Consider the following 19,448-nt stretch of genomic DNA (forward strand, 5'->3'; position numbering starts at 1 on the left):
GGAGTGCCTTGTACCACGGGGCCATTTATTTAACTGGTTGGCACGTGTGCTTTTTTCCAACACGGCAAAAATAATGAGAAAAGTGGCAGCTAACTTATCATCTCACCTTGGCTCCTCTATTCGTTACTTTTTTTAATGCACTCGAGAAATTCTGCTGAACACATCACTGTTTTGGAAGACACGAGGGGGCAACGCTGGTGACAGCAGTCAAAGAAGTAGGAGAAACTTCAGCAAGAAGCTCCTGGCAGGAGACAAGTTGTTGGCAGAGTCTGTGCCCCAACGAGCCGCCTCCCTTGAGAAATCGAGGCCAGGCAGGAGAACTTCTGCAACGTCCCTTCTCCGCGATGAAAGGTTTGGAAATACGCCGCTATCCCCAAGACTTTTGCTGGGGATAAATCCCCACTGAGCTGCAGCTCGAAACAAGACTGGGGGACACCAACCTGCAGGACGAAGCCCCCCCGGCTCCAGCGCAGGGTTTGGTGGGCAGCTGCTTTGCTCAAAACACTTCCTTTGTTCTTTCTGCAACACTACAGCTTCTCCCCTCAAAGCAATTCGCTTGTAAAGGAAAAAAAGGCGGTACAAGTTACGCAAATGAAATCTTTCATGTCAAATCCTTCACAGCACTTCAGCCTGACTCTGAATTCTTCAAATAGCTACCAAACAACCCAAAATCCACCCTACGTGGAATCGACCTGAGCCTGCCGGGCTTTGTACCAGCGAAGAGGGACACTGCCATGATATGGGGAAGGTTCATGATAAAGAAGGTTCTGGTGCTGTAAAGAGGACCGGGATTAATTGCTCTCATAAATTTAAGGAGACAAAATAACTGGAATGAGCTTAAGTGGCAGCAGAGAAAACATAGGTTAAATGTTAAGTATAACTTCAGAACTCCCAGAATGGTCCGGGGCAGCTGGAAGAGCCATCAAGAGAGATGGAGAAGCAGTGGGTGGGGAGATGCTCAGCAGTAAGGTGGAGAAGTGCCTACTGCCATCAGTGCCCAGCAGCCGTAGCCGGGAGCATGCTCAGGACAAGGGTCACTTTGATTTTTGGGGTCAGGCTCCAGCGAATTCGCCCACACGTTGCCATTGCAAAGCTCTGCTCATTTCCTGGGCAAACTCCCCCCAAAACCGGCTGCTGCTCCAGGGTCTGGCATGAGGGCAGGCCGAAATAAATCAGGCTGCAGAGGACAAACGTCCCTTTACTGCTCCTCCCAGTATCGATCAGGCACCACTTGCAAACCGGCCAGCCCTCGGCCAGCCCTCGCCATCTGCCCGCGCTCTCCGCAAGCCGCCATCTGGCCGATGGCAAAGCCATCCGAGGGGCCGGCGGGCTGCGGACAGGGAACTGGAGAACTTTCTGACTCCCCTGATACCCTTTTAGTTTCCCCTCCCCTTTCCATCACCGATTGTTCTTTTGTTTTGTTTTGTTTTGTTTTTTTTTTTGAGTTTTGCTGCTTTGTTAGTTTGCTTTTTTTTTTTTTTTTTTAAATAAATAGCTGTTTCCAGGCAATTCTCCACCGCGATCTGCTGGACGGCCGACCCAGCGCCGGGGCGCTGCGTGCAGCCCGGCGTAACCTCCGCGATACCCCAAAGGTGAAAGCACAATGGGTCCATCAGGGCATGAACATCCTTTATGCGCCCCAGCAGCCCGCGGCCAGCCCGCGCTTGCAGGCAGACAGCTTCTCGCCGCGGCGCACACAAACGGCCCCCGTGGCGCTGCCATTGATCCGCTCCCAGCCCCGGCGCTGGCTTTTGTCCCCAACTGCCACGGCGCCTCCGCACCGGGAGGGACCTCGCTGCCGCCGTGATGAAGGTCCTCGCTCTTTAAAGCATTTCGGGGACAAAGCCCGGTTCCTTCTGCTTCTCGAACCTGCGCCTCCGTCGCAAATATGTTTATATTTTGGATGCTTTGCAGAAGAGGGTTTCACCCTAAATCTAAATGGGGGACAGCAAAGTGCTCTGTTTAAGTACTGAAGGTTGACGTGAAGCATTATGACATTCTCAAAAATACCCTGCACTTTTACCAGCCCCCAAAACGTCTTATCAGAACCAGCTCAGTATTTATCCTGAGCTTTTCATCACAGCCCCACAACACCCAAAGAAAGACTCCTCCTCTCTCCCGGGGGGTGACGTGGTGGTGCTGAGCACACCGGGGCTGTCCCTCCTCCCCTGCACGCCGTCCCTCCGAGGCCAGCGGGGGCGGCAGGCTGGTTTTGCAGTGGTTTTACAGGCAGGACCCTACATCCTTCAAAATGATCCAAAGGGCAAAATTAATCGCTGGCATAGCTGCGCAGAGTTAGCGAGTTAGCGTGGAAAAACCGCTCGGGGATGGAGGGGTCTCTCCGGCTGCGCCGGGATGTGCTCTTCGGTAGCGGTTCCTTCCTCGTGTTGGGTCACTTCACTGCTTTGCCGCGCAAATCGTCTCCTCGCCTCCAACACCGCACTTCGGATGCACTCGGATCTTCCCAAGGCTGCCGGATCATCCGCGATATTAAATGCAAAGACGCTGGATGGACTGAATCATTCCCAGCTCGTGAATGACGCCCTTGTTCGGCTGTTTGGAGATCGGCAGCAGCTAAGAAAGAGCTTTCTCATGCGGCCCCGCGGTTTGCCAGCGCCCAGCGTCGCTGCCCAGTACGCACCATTGTGACCGGCAAATTTCCAATGAAAGTTTCCTTGTCGAGCACGGAGAGACGCTCCTTGTCAAAGGGAGAAAAGGGGGGGGAGGAGGGGGGGGGGGGGGCGCTGTGGCTGATGTGTCACCGGGCAGCGGCAACGCTCGTGCGAAGGGGCTCTCCGGGGCATTTCTGGGGTTTTCACACTTACGGGTGAATTACGTCTCGGTTTTGTAAGTTGTGTTCCCGCGCACAACCTGGCCGCAGCGGGAGCGCGGATCTGGATGAAGGCATTTGTGCAGTATCCCCCTGCTGACTTACACGCGCCTTTCCCCAGCGGTCCCAACTAAAGACACAAAAGAAGAGGATTTTGCAAAGAATGGGAAAAAAAGGGAAAGCTAAAAGTTGGAGACAATCTGGGACAGAACTGGGCAATCAATAAGAAATAAAGCCCTAAGTCATCTGGGCACAGGGCATCCGAGCCCCTCTCACAGAGGGACAAACTCGCGGCCATGAGCAAAGGTCCGAGGAACAGCTTGGGAAGGTTCACGGGCGTCCCCGCCGGCAGCAGAGCGGTTCAAGGTGGGAACCCGTCTTCAACGCCAAATAACCTGCGCCCAGCTCCGAGCACACCGCACCGACACCCCCACCTGCAGGAGCGGGCTGCCGGCCCCGCCAGCGCTCCGGCGCGGCTTCACACGCCAACCTTTCTCCCATTAGAAAGCGCGCCTACGTGTGAGAATCAGGAATTTAAAAACCCAATATTAAAGGGATTTTGAGAACTTCAGGAGAGTGGGGGGAAAAAATGTTGTTCTTGAAAAGATCCCTTTATAAGTTAAAATTTTATTAAACTGTAGCTGCTGGGAGCAAACCGCGAGCGGGGGATTCCAGGGTACTCCGTTCCCTCGGCTAGTAATTTATGATTTACTTTTGTAATAACCGAAGCCATAAGGAACTCATTGGATTAAGGAGTCTTATTATTTATGTTGTGGAACGATAATATTTAACTGTATAAAGCCGCATATCCACTCGTACAGACTTTCCCTCCATATGAAACAGACTGCACTTCATAAGTAAGACCCCCCCCGACGGGAACGCTGCCATCGCATTCCGATAGCGCCCACGCTTCAGCGTATACGTCGCCGTCCGAGGCTGCTTTTAAAAGCCTGTCATATCGTCACCACGGGCAGCAAAACACAGCTGAGCAGAGACCCAGATAAATACGGATGCAGAAACCCCGGCAGCATCACCCCGCATCCCGCCGCACCACCAGCGAGGCACCGGTCCGGGGTCGGCCGGTGGGCTCCAAAATCCCTCACGGGGGATGCGGACCCACTTGCCAGCACCCACGAGGCCACAAAAATGCCACGGAGGTGGTGGTGGAGGGGTGGTGGTCCAGCGCTGAGTTAGCAATGGGTATCCCAGTCCCAGCGAGTGGCTCGGCTTCGGTCGAGGAGGAATTACATCCCGGGGTTTTGCGGCGAACGATGGGATTGAGCAGGCGGAGGGGCTCCCCGTGGGCTTGGCCCCCCTTGCCCCCCACTGAGCCACTCGTAAACTCAACCCGATTAAAAGTGATGTCTCCCAGGGCTCTACGTGGGAAAAGACGGACTATCGTAAGAGCACAAAAATCTCCTGGCACGACGATCAAAGCTCCCCGAGCCCCGCTGTCACGTTTCATCCCGCTTTGCCGGGACTACACTGCAACTTCTCCCTTTTCGTCTCCCCTCCCCGCGAGAAGGCGAGGCCACTTACTCCGCCAGCTCCTCCAAGCTCCGATACACGTCGTCATCGTTCTCCGTGGTCTCCTCCGACGGGAAGGGCCTGAGGGAGGAGAGGAATGACAGCGTTATTGGTGTGTCTCGCCCCTCGCAGCAGATCCCCGGCGGCCCCAGCTGAACTCAGCCCGGCCCCGAGCATCCCGTCGAGCGGAGGGTGTTTCGGAACAAAATATTCACTGCGAGCACATTTTTTCCTATTGAGGCATTAGCTCCCAGGAGGACATCATCTCCGCTGCTTCCCGCGGGCAGCGCTGGCACGGCGGGACGAGAAACCAGGTGGTGAGGCGGGTTCACCGCCGGGCACCGTCTGAGCACTGAAATGAGGAGCCGCATCGCCTAACAGCATCGCAGAGACCCCACGGCTGAGCCGTCGCGGCTCCCCGCTGCGCCGCTGCTCGCACAGAGTGCTCAGGAGAAATCTAATTCAAGTTCGGTGTTGGACTCGTTGAGAAGGAGAAATTCTCCTCCACCCGTGACGGAGGTACCGGCGAGCTCCAGCCCCGCTGGGCCACGGCACAGCCGGGGCACGCCGAGCCGCTTCCCATCGCCGTCTCCCACCGCTGCAAGCAGCCAAACCCTCCAGAATGAACGGGTCCTTACGAACCTCGGGCTTCCTCATCTTAACAACTTTGTGATAGCTGAAAAAAAAAAGTTAAGATCCGGGGGATGCGGGAAAGGACACCAAAAGGGCAAAAGGAAGGAGGGGAAAAAAGCAGATTAAAAGAGAAAGGGAGGGAGTGGGGGGAATACAAGAATTCCTTGGCTCGTTCTGAAGTAATAACCAAATAATGTATGAAGGAGATGAAAAATACTGCTTTAATTAAACCCAATGTATTATTGCTGGCACAGGGCCACAGCGGGCTGCGGCTCTGCCGGGGCTGGATGCACCTTGCGGCTCCAGCGGCGTCGGACCGGGGCTCCCCGCGGCCACGGTGAGCCTTGTCCCCGCCGGAGCGCAGGGAACGGGGGCTGCAGCCGGGCAGCTCACTCCGAACCCCGTGGGCATCCGCAGCGAGGGACGCCGGCAGTGCCCAGGCTGAGCGCCGCACGGGATGGGATGGGGATGGGGATGGGGATGGGGATGGGGATGGGATGGGGATGGGGTTGGGGATGGGGGTGGGGATGGGGAAAGGGATGGGATGGGGATGGGGATGGGGATAAGGATGGGGATGGGGATGGGATGGGGATGGGTATGCGGGTGGGGATGGGGATGGGGAAAGGGATGGGATGGGGATGGGGATGGGGGTGGGGATGTGGTGGGTGAGCAGAGCGGGAGACACGCGAAGCCTTAACTGCCCTCAAGAGCGATTCCTTCCTCTCCCCTCCCACCCTCCCTGTTTCACGATAGATTGCCTCTCCTAAAAGATTTAATATGTAGCCTGGCTATCCCCCGAATTTGCTATTTTTGGATCCTATCTCTACCATTAATTTGCCTTCCCCTCCTCTGCTTTGCTTCACCCGTCCTTTGGTGAGCGGCGTCAGACCGAGGGTTTTGAAATCGTGCTCAACTCTGCAGCGAGTTCAATTAAAACCACGACCAGGGGGTGACCCCAGGCACAGAGCGGGACGATTTCGCACTCCACCAGCTATCGGGACGCTGCCGTGCCCCCGCTCGAGATGCGAAGCCGGGGAACCAAGGAGCCCGCGAGGTCGGCGCCTCTGACGGTGCCCACGTGCGAAGGGGCAACGCGGGAGGGAGGAGAGCGACGGTGGGAAGAGCAGAGGGGGCTGTGCCCACTCTCAGAGCCTCACTGCGAGGCAGGCGCCGTCGGGCACCCCAACATCTGGCACAAACAGCTGCCCCGGCTGAGATGTGGGGCGAAGCCCATTTTGGAGAGAAGCTCCAACGCACAAAGGTGCAGCGAGAGAGCAGGAGGCACGCGGGATCGTCGCCAAACACCCGTGTCTGCCCGCGTTTCCTCTCCCCTGGCTGTCCCCTGGGGATTACTGACAAATACAAAAGCCATGTGAAGCGCAGACCAAAAAAAAAAAAAAAAAAAAAAAAAAAAAAGCCACCAGCTCCGGGTGCACGTGGCTGAGCCGATCACGGGAACCGCCTCGGCCCCGACAGGCGATGGGGTACGGCAGCCGCCGCCGCAGGGCTACACCGCCCCGCACAGCTCCGGCAAGAGAGGAGGAATCAGAGGTGACCTCTGTTTAAACACCGCTTGTTAAAATAACAACAATAACAATAAAAAAAATACCATCACAAGGCACGACTCCCTTTCTTTTACATGCATCTCCTGCTCTTATCTCAAACTATTTCCTTCCCCGGTGCTCACCGTGCCAGAAAGAAAGAAGTAAAAGAGCCATAAAGAATATTAAAATCACAAGCACACATTTCCAACCGTAAATCTGGGCTCGAGGTGTAATCAGTTCCTGTGATAAACCCCCCCGTGTAAGGCAAGGAGACAGCAAAGAGAGAAAAATATTTTCTAATGAGAGTTTCATGGAGTCGGCAGCTCCGTCAGCCCTCTCAGCTTCACCTTGACCGTCGGTAAAGCACCGGAGTGAAAGTCAGGGCAGGGGAGGAATTAATAACCTGAATCTCTGCAATAGCAGATAATGGCTAAATAAGGATGCTCAGAACGCAATTAGAAGGAAAATCACGCTGAGGAGAGGATTACTAAATGGAGCAGCTAAAATCTGGAGCTGAAGGACGGATTTTTGGAGCAAGCCTTGGGTTTGTCCTGTGTTCGTGCCCCTCTTTCCGACTGCCCGGGACGCAAGCGGCTCCGGAGAGGCTCTGTGCATCCCCACGTCACTGCTGCGGGAGCAGAGCTGCCATCTCCCCGCAGCTCCTCTCCCCTTCTCCAAAGCAGTGTGCCGGTCCCCAGACCACAGTCACCCAGGGCTGGGACCGTGCCGCTTCGGGCAGCTCTCGCCCAAAAGGTCCTTACCCTGCACCAAAAACCCGATGTGCAACGACATGATTTAATTTAACCCTATTAATTATGGCTTTTATTTAAAATCTCTCCCTACTTTTGGCTTAAATTCCCTTATATATCCATTATACCTTATTTTTCTTCGCTGAACACAGGAAAAATTAATCCTCTAGCAACGAGCCGATGAGGACAAACCTGCAGCAGCCAGCTATAGAAAAGCATATTAAACATTTTTCTACCCGGACTCGCACCGGGGGCCAGGGCGGCGCTGGCAGGAGGCGCGGGGGGAACTGCCCACCCCGCCCTGTCCCATTAATTATTCCCCGTGTTGCTGGTTTTGCCACTTCCCATCAGATCACCTCCGCGGCTCCCCTGCGGGCCGGGCTCGTCTCGGCGCGACGTTTTCCACTTGAACTGGCCGCAGAAACAGATTTGATGTGGTGGGGAGAGGCCGGGGGAGGAGAGCCCCGCTCTCGTCCTGCCCCACCAGATCCACATCAAGGCAACTCTTAAGAAAAACCAACCGGGTGAACTTTTAACCCAGTGTTTCTCAGGCACGTCCAGGTCCAGCACGGGACTTGCACTTAGACACCTTCATGCAGGTTATCAGCTTGGTCCCTAACCACGCAAGGAGAAGCATCTCCATCTGGTTGGGCGATGGTTCTCCAGCCATGAGCTCCCCAAGAGCAACCGCGTTGTTTGGGACCAGTTTGTATGCCTTTTGTATGCCATTTGTTTTTTTTTAAAGAGCAGAAAAGTTGGAAGTCAAGGGGTCTAAAAGCTCCCGATCCCCTGGGAAATTCTTCTACATCTCCAGGTGCGCTGCAACTTCATACATAATATTAAATGCTATAGCCGGGAATGCCCAACAGAAACGAGGGAAGTATTTTGAGTCCATTGAAACCCCACAGGTTTGCAGAGATCCCAGTTCATTTAAATTCATTTGAAAATGCCTCTTATTTAATGTCATTAGTTGAGCACCAGACTTTTTTTTTTTTTTTCTTCCCCTCCACTGTCACGAAAACCCGCCTGCTGAGCCCTTCATCCTCCCAGCCCGCGCCGGGGCTGCGGCAAACCCGGTCCCGCTCAGACGAAGAGCGAAAGCCCCAGCGACATCAAACACCGCTGGAACAGGCTCTTAGAGATAATAAACCTCCCAGAGTAGACTTCTTCACAGACAAACCCCACAGCATTCAAGAGCATCGCTTCCAGAGATCAAAGAAGGGAAGGAAAGCGGGATCGATCTGATGTGTTTGTTTTAGAGCCTAAAAGAGAAGGAAAGACCAAGTGATTTGTTCCGGAGTTTAGAGCGAGCTTCTCCTCTTGAGGACGAGGCTTACAGCAGACGATCGTTCCTGACGCGCGATGCAAAGCGACCCCTTGATCTTACAAAGCATTTCGGCTCCTTTCTGGGTTGCAGAGCTCGCGCACGCACAGCACCCCGCAAACGCACCGCGCTCTCGCACAGCACCCCGCAAACGCACCGTGCTCTCGCAAGGGGAGGCAGGGGCAGCCCGCAGCCAGAGCGCCTCACGCGGGGCGATAAGCAATTAATATCTATCTCACCGGGCAATTACTATTTCAGCCAATGCAAAACCCCTCCCCTGCTCTCAGCGGCTGCTCGGGCTGCCCCACCGTACCCCCATCGCCCCCCCCCCGCGGCGATCCTCTCGGCGGGGCGACGGCGCAGCTCGGTGCACCCCCTGGCTGCTCTCTCCCCTGAATAATTTAACGGGGAGAGCCAGGTAGGCTGCAATTCTAACAGCCGTAGGCAGAAAGACTGATTTATTTATGAACACATTTCAGCATCTGGGTGCCTCGTCCAAGCACCTGAAGCCGGCTCTTCACCTCTGCGGTACCGTCACGGAGAATACAGAGGGTCAGGGGTGGGTCGGTTTTACTGGGACAACTTTGTCCAGAAGCGTCTTAGCCTCAAATCCACCTGTGACACAGCAGGGAGGATCTGCCGTGACTTAATTTTCTGTTTTCCCTATCTGTCCCCGTTGTGATTTCTTGGGGCCAAACCCCGTGAGAAGCAGGCGGGGTGGAAATGTCCCGCTCGCCGCCCCCCCGTCCCCATCCCCGTCCCCGTCCCCAGGAGCTGTTCCCATCTGAGGCCACGCTCGCCGGAGGTCGTCCGCCGGGCAGATCTGCAAAGGAGATTTTCATGGCTTGTGCGAACACCCCCAGGAGGGTGTTTGGTGGCTCATCCCTTACCGGGAGCGGGACTCCCGCCTCCCAGCGCCAGCTTGCGTATCTCCCCTCATTTTCTTAAGTTGCACTTCAGCGTTTTAAAAAACAGGCGGAGGATGTGACACCCGTGAAACCTGAGCTGCTCCCATCTGCTGCCCCTTCTGTGAGGGATTTCTTCCTAACTGGAAAGGACCGAAGCCTCAAGCTGGTGCGACGGAGCTCCTCCAGCTCTGCTGGGATGGACAGGGCTGTGCCCAGTTTTCCTGGCTCGGGATCCGGCAGGAAAACATTTCCATAGGATGGAGTCTACACCTTTCGGTAACTCACAAAACCCATGGCTGGGTGTACGGATCCTTCGAGAACCCCTTTTTGAAGAAAGCACCACGGCAAGCCAGAGCAACCCCGTGGGAGTCTGTGATTTCACCGAGGTTTTGGACTTGAGGCTGTGCTTCCCATGTGAGTTTTGGAGGGGGGGTCAGCAGCCGGCTTCGGCTCCCGCGCTTCCATCCCACCGCTGGGGTTTAATGCTGCTTCAATCCCAAAATACAGTTCTCCACGGGAAGCACTCAGTAAGCACCTTGGCTGTTTGTAGCACGTCATTTTGAGAGCTCCAACCTTCCCTTTTTCTTTTCTCCTCTTCTTTTTCTCTTCCCCTGAGCATGGCATCACCCTGTCCCTGTGGGTCCCCCGTTAGCCATCGGTTCTGGCACCCCGGATCCACTGGGCACAACATCATGCCTTCACGAGCACAGTTCTCCTGGAGCCATCCAAAGAAAACCATGTGGTGTTGCAAGAGGTTCACACGCAACTGAAAATGCATTCATCGTCGGCTTTGGTGGGATTAGGCAGATTAAAGCAGCATTTAATTTACTGATGTACCAAGAGGCGGCGGTGAGCTGACCAGGGACGAGCAAAGAGGTGACCTGGAGTTGTTTCTCCAGCCCCGCTCCCGACCCTGGCAGCACCTCTGAGCTTTGGTTCCCATCTGTGAAATGGGAACAAGCGTCAGGGAATGACTTCGGTAAAGTGCTGCGAGTTGGATGAAAATCACGCTATTAATGCCCAAAAGCCATTTGTATAAAGCAGAACGGAATCTATTCTCTCCCTGCAGAACAAGACACATCGGAGCATACCAAAAGCTGCTGAATTTAATTAAAATCATACTGTTGTGTTACATTACTCATCTCTGGAAAGAAGCACCTCATGCTGTGCCAAATTTTAGACACGTCCTCTGAAAAATTATGATTTGCTTTTATTTGTGGTCTGGAACTTGCAAAAATTCTCACAAGATTAATTCTGATAGAAATTCAGTGGGGAAGCAGCAAGCTACATCATCAGATAACACAAAGATGATGATTTTGCAGGAGAGTACTTCCAGCATTGAGCACAGCGCACTGCACAGTGCCCAAGGGTTAGCTGCGTGCCCTGCTTTATCTTCAGCTCAAATCTGGACCAAGTATTTTTGGAGACTACGAGACAAGAAAATAACAGCTCATATAATTTTATGTTTCAACACATTATCGCATTTTTAAAAAATTCTCATGTACCAATGCTTCGCTCAAGAAAGCGGCATGATTTTCTCTTCGCTTCAGCTCCACGTTGCTGATAACAGATGGATAAAATCAAAAGAGAAATCCAGAGACATCTTTCTCGAAAAGAAAGGGAAAAAAAAAAACCCTTCTCGAGTAACAGCACAACCAATCTCTAGGAAATGATTTGGCCCTGGTCTCTGACTCAGAAGAAAAGTAGATTTGAAAGCGCTGTGGCTGAAAATCAATGCAAGCGCAGTGCGCGGGGACACGTCTACTGTGGGCAGATGGCACCGCTCACCCGGGGAGCCTAAAGATAAATCACAGCCAGGACGTAAAGACCTGCGACGCACCTCACGGTATTTAACATCCCAGCAAATGCCCAACTCTGGAAAACACTCGCTTAAAACAAAAACCTTAAAAATTCCCCGGTTTTAACTTGTAGCAAAGCAGCACAAGGAAATCTTTTAGCAGTCTGAGCAGCAGTGTCTCTGGTGTACCTGAGCAGCTGTAGCCCTATGAAACACATGCCAATAAAAACAAATATCTACCTAAACACGTATTCCTGCCTGCTTCCAGAGCAGCGCCAGCGCCGCTGGCGGTTTGCACCAGAGCCCCACCAGCGTGTCCCAGCCAAGCGGGGTCCTACTGTGCGACGTAAACCAGACCCAAACAGACCACCTGGGCTGAGCAGCACTTTCCGCGGTCCACAAGGAATAAAAAGACGTCTGCTTCCCCCTCCCCGGTGGAGGGCAAAGAGCCGCCGTTTGTCCCAGAGGACCTGAGCAGACCTCTCCAGGCACAGCCCTTGGTGGTGCCTCCAGCCCTGAGTCCTCCCCTGGCGCCCAGTGCTGGGAGCCCCCACCTCCGAGCCCCCTGGTTGGGACCGGCCGAGCCTGAAGACCTTCTCCATACCCGGGGCAAGGACTGCATTTCAGAAAGCCCTTTCCAGCACCTTCGACTGTCAATCTATGCACTGACCCCGACCGGGAGAGAAAGCTGTTTGTGCCTTGCTGCTGCACCCCAGGGCGAGATGGTGCAAGGGTGGGCAGCGATACGAGAGGGAGCCCCGAGGGAAGTACAACATCATAGAATCACAGAATGGTTTGGGTTGGAAGGGACCTTGAAGACCACCAAGTCCCACCCCCCGCCCTGGGCAGGGCCACCTCCCCCCAGCCCAGGTTGCTCCCAGCCCCGTCCAACCCGGCCTTGAACCCCTCCAGGGATGGGGCAGCCACAGCTTCTCGGGGCACCCTGCGCCAGGGGCTCACCGCCCCCACAGGGAAACATTTCTTCCTAATGTCCAATCTAAATCTCCCCTCTTTCAGTTTAAAACCATTCCCCCTCATCCCATCACTACGTGACCTTGGAAAATGTCCCTCCCCAGCTCTCCTGCAGTGCCTTTAGGGACTTGAAGGCCACTATAAGGTCTCCCCGGAGCCTTCTCCTCTCCAGGCTGACCCCCCCCACCTCTCCCAGCCTGTCCTCCCAGCAGAGGGGCTCCAGCCCTCCCAGCATCTCCGGGGCCTCCTCTGGCCCCGCTCCAACAGGTCCGTGGCTTTCCTCTGTTGGCGGCAAAGTTGATGAGCGGTGACAAAGCAGGTGCACCCCAAACCCAGCAAGCCCCACGTGCGAATATTAAGGAGAGCTGTGCCTGTCAGGCCCGTACCTTCACTAAGTGGAGCTGCTGGTGGGGAGGGGGCGAGAGAAACTGCCTCTGCTTTTATTAGCAGATGCTTACGGGGTGACCTCAGCATCTCCCAAGCCTACAATGCAGCCGCACAGGAAAATATGTCAAAAATATTTTTCAGAGTCTCTTAGGAGCAAGTCTGTGAGGATACATACTTGCCAAAATAAATGAGTTTAAAAGGTTTTTAGCTGGAAAGGAACTGCTTTTAGCCAGGGATCCTGCTTATTGACAAGGGAACAAGCTTTACGGTCACTCCTAAAGAAGGTCTGTCCATGTCACAAGAAACCAGCTCCACTCTGCCCCCCAGTCGCGAGGTCTGCGGCCGAACCTCTGCAGGTTTGTGCTGGTCGGGAGCAGTGGTCAGTCCCAGGACTGGTCCCAGTCCCAGACCCCCTGGAGCACAGGAGAGCGCTGCACAGTGACCACATGCGTTTCCAGACACATTTTCCTTCCACAGCCTTCTCCATCCATTTTACAGCGACACTTGCAGCGCGTACAATGGATGCACAACGGCAGTAAAAAAAATAATGGGCAGAGTGCAATTACTGAAAGCGCATTGGCAATGAATAAAACAGCCCTTGTAAAACCAACCTTACAGGAGAAAAGGTCCCGTAACTGCCTCCTCGCCAGAAGACACTTGAGGACTTAATCGTTAACGACTTTAATTACTTGCCATTTTCACACACGGCTGGATCCGCCTCCAACGTTGAGCTGCCATCCCCAGGGGCGGGGGGAGCAGAGACCCAATCTGATCAGCATGAAGCCTCCATCACGCTGGAGAATCTTTGCAAATCCCATAAAAGATTTCCCCTTATCTCCCTTCTCTCCTCCAGGGCAGCAAGGGGAACGTCTCCTTGATCAGCCACGCTAGGGCTTGTGCCATCCCATCTTTTGCAAGAAGTGGGTTTTGCTGGCAGGGTCGCAAAGTCTCCTTTAGAGGGTGACCCCCACTGCAAACGTAGGGGTACCCCCACACCGTGGTGGGGCTCAGTCAGACGGGGGAAATGGATTAAAGTCCTGAGACCTGGACCCGGTTTAATTCCGAACTGGTGGGTGCAGTGTGCCCAGGTGGCCAAGAAGGCCAACGGCACCCTGGCCTCTATCAGGAACTGTGTGGCCAGCAGGACCGGGGCAGTGACCATCCCCCTGTACTCGGCACTGGTGAGGCCCCACCTCGAGTGCTGTGTTCAGTTTTGGGCCCCTCACCACAAGAAGGACATTGAGGTGCTGCAGTGTGTCCAGAGAAGGGCAACGAAGCTGGTGAGGGGTCTGGAGGACACGTCTGATGAGGAAGGACTGAGGGAAGTGGGGGTGCTCAGCCTGGAGAAGAGGAGGCTGAGGGGAGACCTTCTCACTCCCTACAGCTCCCTGCAGGAGGGGGCAGAGAGGTGGGGGCTGACCTCTTCCCCCCCCGTGACAAGTGATGGGACGAGAGGAAACGGGTTCAAGTTATGCCAGGGGAGGTGTGGATTGGATATTAGGAAAAATTTTTTCATGGAAAGGGTTATCAAACCTTGGAGTAGACTGCCCAGGGAGGGGGTGGATTCGCCATCCCTGGAGGTGTTTAAAAAAAGGGCAGACGTGGTACTCGGGGACATAGTTTAGAAGTGGTTTTGTCAGGGTGGGGTAATGTAGGACTTGATGATCCTAAAGGTCCCTTCCAACCTCAGCGATTCTGATTCTATGATTCTATGAAGCGCGGAGGAGTTTCCAGATCAAAGCCGGCTGACCAGTGAATGGCACGCGCTGGGAGCAGAGAGACGCACATGCTGCAGGGCAGGGGCCGGGGGCTGCCTGCGGGGGTCCAGCTCGGTTCGCCCCCCTCTGCCCCTCTCCTGCCCGCGGGCAGGGCACGGCCGTGCTGGGGAACGCTGCTCGCTCAGCACGGCGACATCACAACCCCGCCATGGGCGCAGGCGGGACGGGATGCTGGTGACTCTCCCTTCCCATCCCTCCTCCCGCTTCACCCCCACACACATCCTGATGTTACTGGCGAGCCGTTAAGCACGGAAACTCCAGGGATGATAACGCTGCAAACCTCATTTTGAGCACGTCGATCTGGTTTAATAGTTTACCTGGGCAAAACCCTGCAATGCTGAACCTCGTCTGCACGGCACGGGGGGGGTTGCAGGCGAAGCAGGGAGGGAGGAAAGTCTCCTCCGGGTTAAATCCTCCCTGATGGGAGGATGCCGGTACAGCTCATTTAGCTGCTGTGGATGTGCCCGGAGGCGGCTGCGACCTGGGCTAATCCCAGCGCTGAGCTCCTCTCCTCCCAACTCACCACCTGCGTTGGAGAGAGGGGCAAAATGGAGAGAGAGACGATGGTCTGCACTCAACAGGGTGCTGGTGGGCACCCCGGCCCCGACCCCCGCTGGGCACGGGATCTGCAGGGGGGTGGAGGGCACCCAGGGGGGGCAGACAACAGAATCATAGAATGGTTTAGGTTGGAAGGGACCTTGAAGACCATCGAGTTCCAACCCCCCTGCCATAGACAGGGCCACTTCCCACCAGCCCAGGTTGCCCAAGGCCACGTCCAGCCTGGCCTTGGACAACTCCAGGGATGGGGCCTCGACAACCTCTCTGGGCAAGCATCAGGACCAGCACCAGCGCATCCCCTGGGAGAGCCAGGAGGGTTCTTCTCCTTCACCGATGCGTCCAGCCTCTCCTGTAAGCAAAACAGCAAATCCCGGCTCCTAACGGATGGGACTTTGAGGGGAGCCGCAGGCATCCGAAGCGCCGCCACCTCTCCCCGAGATCAAACCTGCCCTGCAGCCACGGGCAGGCAACAGGCAGCTGCCAGCCACGGGCCACCGCCAGCCAATCTGCCCTGTCACCTCAGGGCACGCGATGCGCAGGCGTTAAACGCCAAGAAAATCAGCATCTTGGCTTCTAGTTATTTATTTGTTTAAACGCAAGGTAAACCTCAGCCCAGGGCGATGGGCTGGCCTCGCCGTGTTTGCCCGGAGGTAAAACTAATGGCACTTATTCTTCCGACCTGCTGCCCCAGGTAGCCGAGGGGGGGTCCTGCCTTGGCCCCCCGTATGGAAAAACACGACCATCCCCTTCTCCTTCCCTCCACCGCCCGCCAAAGCACCACTGCCATTCCCGCAGGAGAAAACCTCCGCTCGGCAAATAGGATTCACCCCTCCTCCCCGTTTGCAAATGTTTTTAAATCTATTTTATTAACTGCAGTGCCTTCTGAAGAAAGTCACTCCGAGCTTCAGTTCATATATAAAGGATTTACTTAGATTAAGGGCCCCAGTAAAAGGCCTTTGAACATGGTAACTCCTTCCCGTTTTCAGATGGTTTGGCTGTGCACACATTAAAAATGCATGCAGGCAGCGCGAGCCAATATTCCTTAACCTCCTGCTTCGCTTGCAAAACTCGGCTTCCAGGAAAAACATATATCTCCAGGAGATGAAAAAACACACGCCCCCACCGCTCACGGCTCACGTTCAGCCGGTGGAGCTCACTCACACGGGGTGGATGACGGCCGGAGCCCGGAGACACCGGGATCTACCACGGGCGATGGAGAACAGCCAGGGCTGCAGCAGGAAAGTCTTCAGGGGAAAAAAAAAAAAGCTTTCAGAAAAAAAATATCCTGCTTTATTAGGACCTGCAACAAGAGGTCCTGTTGTCCTCCAGAGAGCCGAGTTTGCTTGAGAAAACCCAGAACGGGAATGAAAACTCACGCTCCAGAGCACAGGAGAACCCTTGCACGGCATCCCTGTACCACCCCCAGGCTGCTGCTGGCGGCGGCGAGATCCTCCCACCGAACGGGGCAGAATTTAGTGCCAGCCAGCAGGAGAAACGGGGTAATGGACTTAACGGGCCGTGAGTGGGGTCTGCAGTGGAACCTCCTGCTGTCCCGGCTGTAAAATAAAGGCTCCTTGTGCCGAGAGAGCCGCGGATGGGCGAGGAGCACGGTGGTAACTTCACACCACCACTGCCGACAGTCCTCCGGACAGACGGAGGAGAGGATGAGAAACGACAGTTTAAAAAAATCCGCCCCCCCCTCCCCCCTTCAGCTGATGGGCAATGCTACACAATGAGGCTCTTTTCTTTCTGCCTGTAAAACGATGCGCGGGTGAAAACCCCGGGAAAAAGGTATTATCCCATTACCGCGGAGCCGGCGCTCCCAAAGGCGACGGGGAGGCAGCGCTGCCCGAGGCGGGTCTGGGCTCCAACCAGCTCCGGCGAACAAAGGCATTTCTCACCTCCCCACTTCTGACGGTGGAGGGGGAAATATCAGACAAATAAAACTAAGGGATTTGCCCAGGCTCACGCACGAAGCCAAGATCCGAATGTAGTTCCCTGCATCCGCTTTCCCTTCCGCGCGTGTCTTTATCCGCAAAAAGCATCTTTCCTCTGAATGCCTTACATTAAAGAGAGAAAACGTGCCTTTTTCCAGGAGGCACCGATAAGCCTCTTGTCAGAGGGGGTTGTTACGCACGGGGCGCTACCCAAAAAATAACCCAGCGTGCTGGCGGCGGTCCTTGCAACTCTGCGCTTCTTTAATTAGCGGGGAAACCTCGTCTGGGCCGACTGCAGAGCCTCCTGCAAGAGAGGAATCTATTTTTGCAATCGTGAGAGACCATCACCTGCCAGGCGGGAAGTCCCACGATGGAGGGGGACGCTTTTCTGCGGGATTTCGGAAAACTGCAACTGGGACTGGAAGAGAGCGGGAGGAGGAAAGCCGCGGCCCGGGCTGTAGCTACAGCTGCAATAGATTAAGCCCAACCTTAGCAATGTGCTGCAAACAAAACATTGCATTCAAGACCCTTTTTTTGCCACGTTCTGCTGCTTGCAGCTTGTTCCTCGGAAGGAACGCTCTGTCACCTCAACGTAGCTGTCCCGATAGCGATCTGATTTACTCTGTGGAAGGGGGTTTCTCTGGCGAGGGTCATGTATCCAGAAATTATTAGACAGAAAGACTATTATTTTTTCACTGAATAGCGTACAAGATTGATTTTTCTTTCGCCACTCTACATGCCATGACACTTATTTAAGGACGAGTAACAGGCTTTGGGATTTATTTCCTTCTGGATTTGCGTGGTCCTGCCTCTCAGACCCCAAAACAGGGGTTGGAGCAGAGCCACATTCATGGTACGGGGCCGAAGACCACACAATCCACAGACCATCCTACCTGCACTGTACTTAGCACGGTTTTGAGCACCGTGCCCAAGCCAACGAGGCTCTTCCCATTTATTTCAATGGCAGCATCTTCACTGGGGGAGGGAAGGGACCCCAGTCATCGGGGGGGACCCCAGTGAGCCGAGGGGCGGCGGTGGCTGACGTGGCCAGTCCCTTCGGGGAGCCCGAGCCGCTGCTGGTTCTCACAGATTAAATTACTTCGTCTGAGATTAGCTTCTGCCGTTGAGGCTTTTGGGAGGGTGTAGCAAGAAATCATCTAATTAAAAGGAAAAAACGCGCAGCAACGGACAAAGGAAGGGCTCTCTGGCGGCAGGGGACAGCGGTGACGGGAGGGGACACCCCCGGGAGGGTCCTTTCCAGCGAACAGAGCGACAGCGTTTTCTGTTCCTGCAGAGCGGGACACGGGGAGGAGGAGGAGGAGGGTTAACATGCAGGAAAACCGAGTCAGAAGCAAAGACCCGCTAAGCTCTGTGCTATTCTCGTGCAATCATGGCGCCAAAGGCTTCCAAGAGAAGGGATTTGAGTGGGAACCATAAATGCCGGTTGTAAAGCGAATGTGAAAAAGCCACATACCCACAAGGATAGCAGAGCCTCCGTGCCCCTGGATCCCAGCTACCGCCCGTCCCACCCAGCCCTGGCAGCGGGAGACCCCGCCAGAAACCCCAGTGACTCAGGCAGAGCCTTCCCAGCGGCCGGCTGGCTCAGTCATCCTCCGGACCCCCACCAGGACCTCCCCAAAGCCTTGGGACAGGCTTTGCCAGGGCTGACACACTGCAGCCTCCTCCAGCCGTGCCCCGAGACTTGAACCCAGCCCTGGCAAAGGCACTGCCGCTTGTGCACGTGGTTTCCCCCGTTACCGCCTGCCTCCAGACGCCCCGGATGCTCTTTTCCCTTGAAATAACAATCACTGCAGGCTTCTCCAGGACTTCGGGCTATCCTTAATAACGCGCAGCATGTCTTTATTCCTCAATGTGCTTTGCAAACCTTCGCCCCCTGAACCTCCCCCCAGTCCTGGTGGGACCTGTCAGGTTCCTATGTAGCAGGCGGGAAGGCTCCCAGTTTGTTTCACACGTGAAAAGCTGTTCCCCTCCAGCAGTATCAGTGCAGTTAAGCCAGGGAAAATAAGTTCAAACAGTGAAAATCACGGCGTGGGGTGGTGGGCATGGGCGGCAGTAACGCAGGGGCCCCATCCAGCCCGTGACTCCCCCCTTCCCACCCCCCCCAGCTGTGGCTGTGGCCGTGGCTGGTCCCGGGATGGAGCCACCCACCGATGCCATGCTACACCCTGACCAGAACAGCAGCACGACACGTTCTGCAGAGAAAAGCCAATGTTTTCTATAGCCGGGAAAAAAACCACAACCCCAAAAAATAGCCCCCCCTCCAAAATGGAGGAAAGGTCCTTTTTAGGCTGAGAACTCTTCCCAGTTTTAGCTGTGGTCCTAATGGGACGCCGTTGCCAGATTGATCATAAAAATGCACACTAACAAGAAAACCAATTGCAAACCAATTTGGCAGGGAATTGAACAAAGACCGGGATAACAGCTCTGCTTAATAGGCTTGTCTGCTGCTTTTAATTCTTTCTCCGGTGCTCCTTCAATTAGC

At 55.0% G+C, this 19,448-nt stretch overlaps 1 protein-coding gene across 1 annotated transcript in view; it reads right to left on the bottom strand.

The window, feature by feature from the left end:
- Nucleotides 1-19,448, bottom strand: part of VAV2 (vav guanine nucleotide exchange factor 2) — a 158,193-nt gene that overhangs the window by 34,424 nt on the left and 104,321 nt on the right. The window contains exon 4 of the mRNA XM_082492622.1: nt 4,370-4,438. Coding sequence (XP_082348748.1) covers nt 4,370-4,438 — 69 coding nt within the window. The remainder of the gene's footprint in view (nt 1-4,369; nt 4,439-19,448) is intronic.

This window comes from Vanellus vanellus (genome assembly GCF_965231255.1).
Source record: "Vanellus vanellus genome assembly, chromosome: 18".
NCBI lineage: Eukaryota > Metazoa > Chordata > Aves > Charadriiformes > Charadriidae > Vanellus > Vanellus vanellus.